The sequence below is a fragment of the Rattus norvegicus genome, chromosome 17 (assembly GCF_021556685.1).
Source record: "Rattus norvegicus strain SHRSP/BbbUtx chromosome 17, alternate assembly SHRSP_T2T, whole genome shotgun sequence".
NCBI lineage: Eukaryota > Metazoa > Chordata > Mammalia > Rodentia > Muridae > Rattus > Rattus norvegicus.
Window position 1 is genome coordinate 26,704,937 of NC_141550.1, and position 12,035 is coordinate 26,716,971.

A 12,035-nucleotide genomic window follows, 5' to 3' on the forward strand; every position below is an offset into this window, starting at 1 on the left:
CCAATCCGCGAAGTGAAGTGGGCGTGGTGCATTGTTTATGGAGTGGGATGTGTAGCACGCGTTGCTATGGTTCTTGCTCCACCACGGCGTTTCCCGTCGTAGAAAGCCAGCCTGTTATTCCCTGACTGCTCCGAAAGACTTGCGTCCTCTGACCTCCTTCATCTGGACTCCTGTGCACTCCAGAGGACGTCACACTGGGACGTTCGAGCGCTCTGCGACGCACCAGTTGGTGCCCTCGGTGGGGACGGTTGGAAGGTGTTCTCCCTCCCGCAGAGTCGGTGGGCTGGGAGGAAACCCGGAATCCTTAGCCTGAGTCACAGAAGCTCTATGGATCATGGAAGTGAGCACACTTTTGCTCTCTAGAAACGTTGGTGCGTTGTTTTAAGATGCAAATGAGACAAGTGGTTGTTTTTTTAAAGTTGGGAAATTCAAATTTCTGCGTCTGGCAGGAACTCTCGTCATACCTCTTTCTGCCTGTTTTTTAAATGTTAAAGTGTCAAGTATTATCTAGAGCGCGCGTGTGTATGCATGCGTATGAGTGAAGTTCAGAGAATAACTTGAGAGTTTACTCCTCCCACCTTGGGCTCCGGAAACCGACTCTGGTCTTCCACGCGTTTCCCTGTTAAGCCATCTCACAAGCCCTTATTATCTTAAACCGGCTTTAACTCATGCCTGGTGGTGGTGGTGGTGGTGGTGGTGCACACCTTTTTTCCTAGCACTTGGGAGGCAGAGACAGGCGAATCTTTGTGAGTTCAAGACCAGCCCGGATTAGAAAGCTTGTTCCAGGAGAGCCAGAGCTACACAGAGAAACCCTTTCTTGTAAAACAAACAAAAGTCTAAAAATCGCCAGGCACACCAAAGTGAAAGATGAAAACGAAAAAGGAAGTCTCTCTCTCTCTCTCTCTCTCTCTCTCTCTCACACACACACACACACACACACACACACACAGACTACTCACAACTACTATAACTCCAATTCCAGAGGTTCCTGCACACACATACATTTTTTAAAGTGTAATTGCAAGTCACAGGCCCATGGAAAAGAAAAACATTTCGCATTTGGAAAGTGATTTAAGGCTTTCCACATGCCTGTCATCCCACAGGTAGCCTTTATTTGTAGGATGGGAAAGATGAGCCTAAGGTTGAATCCTCCAGGAGCCCCGCCTAGCTTCCTTGGCCTACTTGGTTTTTTTACACTTTACCAAGTGATGACATCGATTTGAAAACTTCAGTAAATTAAGTAATCTAACAAAGTCATCCGGGCAGACAGGTACTAAGAGTAGACTGAGACAATTTGATAATGTCACTAGAATGCCAGGTATTTTCAACCAGCGTTTAACTGTGTAGCCCCTTCTTAACTGAGGATCATGGCCCCATGATGGGGTAGGGTGGGGGAGTCATAAATTCTCCACACCCAAAACTTGATTCATAATTTAAATTGTGGGATGAATCTGACAAATGCCTGATAATGTTCACCCATGATAACCTCACACAACTTCCACTGTTCTCACCACTATACCAACCCACAGTAACAAACGGCCCGAAATATCTCTGTTCAGATTGGACACTTATATGTTCCTGTTAGGGTCCAAGAATAACTGAAGGGAGACCCCAGACTCAAAACAGTATGCAAAGGCAAACAGTGTTTACTGCAGAAATGACCAGCATTCAGGGGCCAACTATCAGAACAGCGACCACCTGAGGGGTTCGTGGACCCCTTTTATGAAGGACTAAGAGAATTTTCCAAAAGGATTAGGTTACCTCTAATGTGATTGGTAGAGGGCAAAGCAGTGACATCAGTCCAATTTTGTTTGGTTGTTAGTTTCATTGTAATTGGTGAGACCTTGAAGAATTTTAGAAACCAGCTCTGTTCTGGCCTTGTTATCTCCTCCAGCTAGGTGGCCCAGACGGATCTCCCTAAGTCAGGGCTCATCGACTAAAGGCCTGTTGTCAGTGGCTCCTAAGGAACCCAGCCTGCTGTCCAGGGAATGAAAATTTTATTCCCAAGGTTTTGGGACTTCTCATTATGAACTGCAGTGTTTTTACTGTACACTGCAGTTTTCTGGTCTTATAGAAATAATCATTTTATTACAGAAGGCAGACTTAATATTTTCCTGATTGAACTTCTTGGCATATAAATATCAAAGTAGTATATCTTTGCATGGTATTATGTCAGATAAACACATCTAATTAACATGTAAATTTGCTTTCCTATTTAACAAGTGGTAAAATTATATGCATATTAAAAGAATTGTTTTAAAATAAATCTCTATATAATTTATTATCAGTAAGTGTTTTATTTGTATTTCTACTTTATACACATGTAAACTTTACGTAGTGAGTGGGAAAAGTTTTAAAAGCCTTGAACTAATGTATCCCACTTGATGTAAAGAGAGGACTATTAATAGGAAAATCAGGCTAGAAAGATGGATAAAAGTACACACTGTTCCTACAAAGGACTGGAACTTGGTTCCCATGCCCAGGTCAGGTGGCCCCCCCTCTTCCTGTGCCTGGGGACCTGACCCCACTCGCTTCCAAGGACACCTTGAATCACAAGCACAGACATGCAAATACATACACAAAACTAAATTAATTAGAAAGCGAGGCCCAAGAAATGAGAGAACCAACATAGGACAGCACTGGCCTGTGTGCAGTTTGAAGTATTGAAAGACTATATAGACTCCTTGCCGGACGATGATAATGTGCACATGGGAACACCCTTGCAGTCAGTCGTGGTTAAGACTAAACAGTAAACAGTGTGAGTTATGACAACAATGCAAATATAACATCGCAGAGAATGTAGAGCTAGGCAGAGGTTGCCCTGGGTTTTGTCAGCTTCACGCAAACTCTTTGAGTCACCCAGGAAAAGAAAAGCTCGACTGGGGGGTGGCCTCCACCTGTGGCCATTTCTGTGGGGCATTTTCTTTATTACAGATTGTTGTTGAAGGGTCCAGCCCACTGTGGTCTGGGCCATTCCTGGGTTGGTGAGCTTGGGTGGGTTTTGTTTGTTTGTTTTTATAAAAGGTAAATGAGCAAACCAATAAGCGATGGTCCTTCCCGTTCCTGCGTGAGTTTCTGCCCTGAGTTGCCTCAGTGATGAACTGTGAACCAGAAGTACGAGCCATAAGCCCCAGGCTCAGGCAGATGGCAGGGATGCCTTTGAACGGAGTGGTATTGGGTAAATAATGTGGATGTAGAGTATGAAATGCCTCAAGGACAAACAGAAGAATTTGGATTCTACAGTTGGACCTGTGTATCCTATCTCCTGACAGATGGGTATAAGGATAAAAATCAGGGCTGGAGAGATGGCTCAGTGGTTAAGAGCGCCAACTGCTCTTCCAGAGGTCCTGAGTTCAATTCCCAGTAGCAAATGGTGGCTCATATCCATCTGTAATAGGATCCAATGCCCTTTTCTGGTGTGTCTGGAGACAGTGACAGTGTGTGTACTCATATACATAAAATTTAAAAAGAAAAGAATGCAGATCAGGGAGGACAGGAGCTGGAATGAACACATGGCTTATGGACAAATACATATAAAGGAAAAACAGGCCGAGTTGGATGACAGTTGCTGTGGGTGATGCCTCCAGTTTTTCAGACTTTTGCCCAACGTGGTGAAAGTAGACCAAAACGAAAGCAGAAACTGAGGCTGAATGTCATGGTGGTAGCTCATAATTCCAGCAGTCAGAAGGCTGAGGCAGGAGGATTGCCATGAACTTAAGGCAGCCCAGGCTACAGAGAAAGACCCTCTCTTAAAAACAAAACATATTTAAACCCAACAGGTATGGTGTTAAACCAACCTGTACAATGTTGGCTTTGACTTAGTGTGTTAAAATAGCATCAAACAGAAATCTTGCAAAAACTAAAAAAGTTTCTGATAGTAGTTCGGAAATAATAGACTACTTTGCTTTGTAGGGTTCACACTTTGTAGGACATTATTGGATAGAAGCTACACACGTTGGTTTGGTTTGAGCCAAATCACTATTCACTGTGATACCAAGTTGGAAAATGGCACTTAAAATCTAGTGTAGTGAACTTTATTTTTTAAAAACTCATATGTATATGTCTGCACACCATATGTATGCGGTTGCCAAGATGACCAGAAGAGGTAGCTCCCAGAACCAGAGTTACAAACAGTTGTGAACCACCCTGTGGGTGCTGGGAATTGAACCCTGGTCCTCTGAAAAAGCAGCCAGTGTTCTTAACCTCTGAGCTATCTCTCCAGCCCCTTCATTAGCCTTCTTATTATGAAAAGGGGTAAGAAAACTCTTTGCACACACAGATTGACATTAAAAATGTGTCTTTCTCTTTTGTTCGCTTGTTTTAAAGAGGCCTTCCATCATTTAGTGGTTAGAAACACGGATTCTCAGAAGTTTTGGTCATCATCCCTGGCAGCACAAAACAAAAAGGAAAGTGATTGCCTTCATCTTGAGATCCTGTACGTTTCGAAGTGGACACTTCCATGAAAATTTAGAAAGTATGTCAGAAACAGAAACAATGAATGTTAATGGTCCTCAAGACTTCTACTCAGACTCACCCTTCTGCTTGGAAGCCAGCTTCTCCTCCTCAGACCTGCTTCAGGTGTGCAACCTACAGTAGTAAGTTTGAAGACGTAGCCTAGATTGCTCTCATATGAACAATTTATTTTTTTCAAATTATGAGGGAAAATAAAAGATCTCTGGTGGGTGCAGAAGGAAGGCCCATGTACACAGACTAGTGTTCTTGGTCTCAGTGTGCAAAGGGAGGAATCGTTTTACAGACGGTGTTCTAAAAGAGGTCCTTTCTGCTCATGAAGTTCCAGGCCTGCAGCTAGGAGACATGGCTACGGCTCAGTCACAGACAGGATGAGAGCCCAAACAAGGGCCGGCCCCCAACTCTAGTGTATCTTCCACTGTGTCTCATGCGTGACACTGATAGCACCCATCCTGTGTCTTCATGAGAAGTCCTAGTGACCTTTCCCAGGTTGTAAGAGATCATGATGTCACAGGATCTTCAAGAATGTTGACACTTATAGTCGCTAGCAAGAATATAGGAAAACAGTAGAAATGTGTTAAGTTTACTATATTAAGTTGGTTTTAAAAAATGGACAGATAGGGTTGGGGATTTAGCTCAGTGGTAAGCGCAAGGCCCTGGGTTCGGTCCCCAGCTCCGAAAAAAAGAAAAGAAAAAAAAAAATGGACAGATAATGGAAAATTCATATGGTCCAGAATATAAACTGGCAAGGGCTTCCTAAAGAACCTGTTTAATGTTAGGGATATAAGAAAAACTATAATTTAAAAGCCTATCTCTAGGCAATATTTACAAAGATACTTAAGGATTATCCGTAATGGGGTAGTGAGGTGGCTTAGCAGGCCAAGGCACCTGCAAGCAGGCCCGATGACCTGACTTCAGTCTCCAGACCTAAGCAGTGGAAGAGAAGCAAATCCCTGCAAGCTGTTCTGTGAGCGTCATACGAGTCCCTCAGCACACACTTGTCCACACTCACGCACACAAAAATGAATATAATTTTAAAGGAATTATCCAGGCTGGAGAGATGGCTCAGCGGTTAAGAGCACTGACCACTCTTCAGGGAAATGAGGTGTACCCTCATGACTGGACTCTTATCTTCAATGTGAACTAAAGAAACAAAAGCAAACATAACAACAAATATCTGTTTGGAAAAGATTTAATAAACGTTAAAGAATTATCTGAGCCGAGGCTAGCAAGGTGACTTAGCAGTTAAAGGTACTACTACTCAAACCTGATGACCCAAGGTCAGTTCCCCAAAACCCAGGTAAAAAAGCCACATTTGCTGGTTGCATGCATCTGTGAGCCCATCACCCCTGCTGTGAGATGGGAGACTTGTCCTGTACTCACAGACAGGGTAACCTGGCGTACTCAGCCTGGCAGAAGCAGCAAGAGCAATCCTTACTCAAAACAAGGTGGAAGGACGGACTCACCTTCCAGAGCTGTCCTCTAACATCCACACCCCCCCATGTCATGTGGATGTGTCCCAGGATCACAGCAACAGAGAAAGCATAATCACCCAACCCGGCATGACTGCTCACCTGTCGGGTCCTGTGTTGGAGGATGATGGTGGTGGAAGGCTGTGGTCCACATGAGTTCCAGGAAAATCTGAAAGTAATGTCTAGTGAAACCCTGTCTCTAAAAGCTACCCTCCCCCCAAAATTATCACCAAGAGATATAAACATCCCCATCTGTCCCTGTGAAGTGAGGTACATAATCTCATTTTTTTTCTTTTTTTTTTCTTTTTTTCTTTTTTTTTTTTCAGAGCTGGGGACCGAACCCAAGGCCTTGCGCTTGCTAGGCAAGCGCTCTACCACTGAGCTAAATCCCCAACCCCAAAATTTCATACACTGCACCTTTTTTTTTTTTTTTTTTTTTTTTTTCCCCAGAGCTGGGGACCGAACCCAGGGCCTTGTGCTTGCTAGGCAAGCGCTCTACCACTGAGCTAAATCCCCAACCCCCATAATCTCATTTTTAAAACACCAGTAAGTAACAGGTTACTTGTCATTTAATGTGACTCGTCTACGGGTGATTTAGAGAGAGCTAAATATGCAATAGGAAATGTACTGTAAAACAAACTCTCCCAAGAAACTACATAGCAAATTATGTACTCCTTTAAAGGAAGTTGATGCTTTCTTGAAATGCTAATAATGCTTTTTAAATTATTATACAGAACGAAACAAAGAATGTAAAAAGGGGAAATGAGTCTGTACACATGTCCTCTGAAGATATTCTTAGCACAGAAGGCAGTTTGTTAGGTGGTAAGTATCCCTTTGCCGAAATATACAGCAAAGTGTGTGTCCTGTGATAATAGCCCTAGCCAGGTACTGAGATAAGTGCTTTGTACATGTTCTACAGTAAACCCACAGGTAATCCTACGAGACAATAGCGTTTTCTTTTTCTAAAATAAAGAGTGCTTTTATATTTCCATTTTGCATTAAGGATCTGATTTAACGAAGGCCAAGTATCTTTAATCAACAAGCTGTGATTCGTCTTCTCAAACATCAAAACCACATGTGGTGGCTTGAATGAAATTTGTCCCCCACATAGGATGTGACACAATTAAGTGTCATCTTTTTTGGGTGGGCGTGGCCTTGTTGACGTGGGTGTGGCCTTGTTGGAGTGGGCGTGGCCTTGTTGGAGGAAGTAGTCACTTCCCACCCCCAATCCCACCCTCAACCTCCATAGGTAAGGATTGCACACCACCGATTTCAGTTTCTTTTCCTTTTGTTGTGATAAAATACTGTGCTAAGGCCCAGGGGTTCTAGGCCAGCCAAGATTTAAACAAGAATAAATAAACCCTGACAAAGCCACTTAAAGTAGAAAAAGTTTTATTTAGTGCATAGTTCAAGGTCCAGTGCGAAGTTCAAAGAAGCAGGAACTGGAGGCAGACACTTTGCATCTGCAGTCAGGAGAGCAATAAATGCTTTCTGTTTAGGGCTCAGGTCACTCCTTCTTCACATGCCCCCAGATCCCTGCCCAGGGAAAGGTCTCACTAGAATTAAGATGGGTCTTCATCAACAGTTGATATAATCAAGGTAGTGCCAGACAGAGGTGCAGAGACCCATCTCCCAGGGGACATAAAGCACAACCACACACAGCTTAAAATAGTATTTTTCCCTTACTGGTAGAAGTAGAAGTTGATAACAACTGCTTAGGAGAGCCATTGCACAACATCTAACAAACTGTAAGTGAGTGTGTTGTAGAATCCAGCTATTCCATTTCTATATACCTGCAAATTAGACATGCCGCTGACAAGGATGTCTAGGTCAGTGTGGTTTCCATAGCAACATTAGGAACAAGTTAGGTTGTCAGTAAAAATCTTTTTTAAAAGTAATCTTCAGTACAATGAATGAGAGCTATATGTATCCAGCTGGCTGATTCTCAAAAGGAAAATTTGGAATTATAGAAAGACTGGAGGGTTTTCTGTTCCCGTGCTGGAGGTTAAACCTCGTGAGTCACCCATGAGAGGCAAATTCTCCTTTACCTTTTTTTTTTCTCCCATCTTTATTAAATTGGGTATTTCTTATTTACATTTCAAATGTTATTCCCCTTCCCAGTTTCCAGGCCAACATCCCCCAACCCCTCTCCCTTCCTTTCTATATGGGTGTACCCCTCCCCATCCTCCCTCTATTACCGCCCTCCCCTCAACAATCACGTTCACTGTGGGTCCAGCCTTGGCAGGACCAAGGACTTCCCCTTCTACTGGTGCTCTTACTAGACTATTCATTGCTACCTATGAGGTTGGAGCCGAGGGTCAGTCCATGGGTAGTGGCTTAGTCCCTGGGAGCTCTGGTTGGTTGGCATTGTTGTTCATATGGGGTCTCAAGCCCCTTCAGCTCTTTCAGTCCTTTCTCTGATTTCTTCAGTTCTCAGATCAGTGGTTTGCTGCTGGCATTCGCCTATGTATTTGCTGTATTCTGGCTGTGTCTCTCAGGAGAGATCTACATCTGGTTCCTTGCAGCCTACACCTCTTTGCTTCATCCATCTTATCTAGTTTGGTGGCTGTATATGTATGGGCCACATGTGGGGCCGGCTCTGAATGGGCATTCCTTCAGTCTCTGTTCTAAACTTTGCCTCCCTATCCTCTCCTAAGGGTATTCTTGTTCCCCTTTTAAAGAGGGAGTAAAGCATCCGCATTTTCGTCATCCTTCTTGAGTTTCATGTGTTCTGTGCATCTTGGGTAATTTGAGCATTTGGGGTAATAGCCACTTATCAATGAGTGCATACCATGAGTATTTTTCTGTGATTGGGTTACCTCACTCAGGATAATATTTTCCAGTTCCATTCATTTGCCTATGAATTTCATAAAGTCATTGTTTTTGATAGCTGAGTAGTACTCCATTGTGTAGATGTACCACATTTTCTGTATCCATTCCTCTGTTGAAGGGCATCTGGGTTCTTTCCAGCTTCTGGCTATTATAAATAAGGCTTCTATGAACATAGTGGAGCACGTGTCTTTTTTATATGTTGGGGCATCTTGTGGGTATATGCCCAAGAGAGGTATAGCTGGGTCCTCAGGTAGTGCAATGCCCAATTTTCTGAGGATCCTCCAGACTGATTTCCAGAATGGTTGTACCAGTCTGCAATCCCACCAACAATGGAGGAGTGTTCCTCTTTCTCCACATCCTCACCAGCATTTGCTGTCACCTGAGTTTTTGATCTTAGCCATTCTCACTGGTGTAAGGTGAAATCTCCGGGTTGTTTTGATTTGCATTTCCCTTATGACTAAAGATGTTGAACATTTCTTTAGGTGCTTCTCAGCCATTCCGCATTCCTCAGCTGTGAATTCTTTGTTTAGCTCTGAACCCCATTTTTAATAGGGTTATTTGTCTCCCTACGGTCTAACTTCCTGAGTTCTTTGTATATTTTGGAAATAAGCCTTCTATCCATTGTAGGATTGGTAGAGATCTTTTCCCAATCTGCTGCTTGCCGTTTTGCCTAACGACAGTGTCCTTTGCCTTACAGAAGCTTTGCGGTTTTATGAGATCCCATTTGTCGATTTTTGATCTTAGAGCATAAGCCATTGGTGTTTTGTTCAGGAAATTTTCTCCAGTGCCCATGTGTTTGAGATACTTCCCCACTTTCTCTTCTATTAGTTTGAGTGTATCTGGTTTGATGTGGAGGTCCTTGATCCACTTGGACTTAAGCTTTGTAGAGGTGATAAGAATGGATTGATCTGCAATTTTCTACATGCTGACCACCAGTTGAACCAGGACCATTTGCTGAAAATGCTATCTTTTTTCCATTGGATGGTTTTGGCTCCTTTGTCAAAAATCAAGTGACCATAGAGGTGTGTGGGTTCATTTCTGGGTCTTCAATTCTATTCCACTGGTCTGTCTTTGTACCAATACCATGCATTTTTTTTTTATCACTATTGCTCTGTAATACTGCTTGAGTTCAGGGATAGTGTTTCCCCCAGAAGTCCTTTTATTGTTGAGGATAGTTTTAGCTATCCTGGGTTTTTTGTTATTCCAGATGAATTTGCAAATTGTTCTGTCTAACTCTCTGAAGAATTGGATTGGTATTTTGATGGGGATTGCATTGAATCTGTAGATCGCTTTTGGTAAAATGGCCATTTTTACTATATTAATTCTGCCAGTCCATGAGCATGGGAGATCTTTCCATCTTCTGAGTTCTTCAATTTCTTTCTTCAGAGGCTTGAAGTTCTTATCATACAGATCTTTCACTTGCTTGCTTAAAGTCACACCGAGGTATTTTATATTATTTGAGACTATTATGAAGGGTGTCGTTTCCCTAATTTCTTTCTCTGCTTGGTTCTCTTTTGTGTAGAGGAGGGCTACTGATTTATTTGAGTTAATTTTATACCCAGCCACTTTGCTGAAGTTGTTTATCAGGTTTAGTAGTTCTCTGGTGGAACTTTTGGGATCACTTAAATATACTATCATATCATCTGCAAATAGTGATATTTTGACTTCTTCCTTTCCAATCTGTATCCCCTTGACCTCCTTTTGTTGTCTGATTGCTCTGGCTAGGACTTCGAGAACTATATTGAATAAGTAGGGAGAGAGTGGGCAGCCTTGTCTAGTCCCAGATTTTAGTGGTTTTGCTTCAAGTTTCTCTCCATTTAGTTTAATATTAGCTACTGGTTTGCTGTATATGGCTTTTACTATATTTAGGTATAGGCTTGAATTCCTGTTCTTTCCAGGACTTTTATCATGAAGGGGTGTTGGATTTTGCCAAATGCTTTCTCAGCATCTAATTAAATGATCATGTGGTCTTTATCTTTCAGTTAGTTTATATGGTGGATTACATTGATGGTTTTCCATATATTAAACCATCCCTGCATACCTGGGATGAAGCCTACTTGATCATGATTGATCATTGTTTTGATGTGTTCTTGGATTCGGTTTGCAAGAATTTTATTGAGTATTTTTGCGTCAATATTCATAAGGGAAATTGGTCTGCAGTTCTTTTCTTTGTTGGGTCTTTGTGTGGTTTAGGTATAAGAGTAATTGTGGCTTCATAGAAGGAATTTGATAGCACTCCATCTGTTTCAATTTTGTGGAATAGTTTGGATAGTATTGGTATGAGGTCCTCTATGAAGGTCTGATAGAATTCTGCACTGAACCCATCTGGACCTGGGCTCTTTTTGGTTGGGAGACCTTAAATGACTTCTTCTCTTTCTTTAGGAATTATGGGGTTGTTTAAATGGTTTATCTGTTTCTGATTTAACTTTGGTGCCTGGTATCTGTCTAGGAAATTGTCCATTTCCTCCAGATTTTCAAGTTTTGTTGAATATAGGCTTTTGTAGTAGGATCTGATGATTTTTTGAATTTCCTCTGATTCTGTTGTTATGTCTCCCTTTTCATTTCTGATTTTGTTAATTTGGACACACTCTCTGTGTCCTCTCGTCAGTCTGGCTAAGGGTTTATCTATCTTGTTCATTTTCACAAAGAACCAGCTTTTGGTTCTCTTGATTCTTTGTATGGTCCTTTTTGTTTCTACTCGGTTGATTTCAGCTCTGAGTTTGATTATTTCCTGCCTTCTACTCCCCCTGGGTGTGTTTGATTCTTTTTGTCTATAGCTTTTAGGTGTGCTGTCAAGCTGCTGATATATACTCTCTCCTGTTTCTTTCTGCAGGCATTCAGAACTATGAGTTTTCCTCTTAGCACAGCTTTCATTGTGTCCCATAAGTTTGGGTATGTTGTACTTTCATTTTCATTAAATTATAAGAAGTCTTTAATTTATTTCTTTATTTCTTCCTTGACCAGGTTATCATTGAGTAGAGCACTGTTCAATTTCCACGTATATGTGGGCGTTCTTCCCTTATTGTTATTGAAGACCAGCTTTAACCCGTGGTGGTCTGATAGGACACATGGGATTATTTCTGTCTTTCTGTATCTGTTGAGGCCTGTTTTGTGCCCTATTATATGGTCAGTTTTGAAGAAAGTACCATGAGGTGGTGAGAAGAAGGAAAGTATATCCTTTTGTTTTAGGATAGAATGTTCTATAAATATCTGTTAAGTCCATTTGGTTTATGACTTCTCTTAGTCTGTCTATGTCTCCGT

The 12,035-nt window shown here is 42.1% G+C and overlaps 1 protein-coding gene across 12 annotated transcripts in view; it reads left to right on the forward strand.

The window, feature by feature from the left end:
- Positions 1–25: 25 nt before the first annotated feature.
- The window catches only part of Cage1 (cancer antigen 1), a 38,259-nt gene continuing 26,249 nt past the window's right edge, over positions 26–12,035 (forward strand). For 2 of the 12 annotated variants that reach the window (XM_087590529.1, XM_087590533.1), the window contains exons 1-3: positions 26–340; positions 4,327–4,578; positions 6,677–6,764. In XM_087590529.1, the coding sequence (XP_087446655.1) occupies positions 4,477–4,578; positions 6,677–6,764 (190 nt within the window). In that variant the 5' untranslated portion in view covers positions 26–340; positions 4,327–4,476. Of the gene's footprint in view, positions 372–4,326; positions 4,596–6,676; positions 6,765–12,035 lie in introns of all 12 variants that reach the window. The other 10 variants (XM_087590535.1, XM_087590538.1, XM_087590532.1 and 7 more) reach the window with 9 other exon arrangements.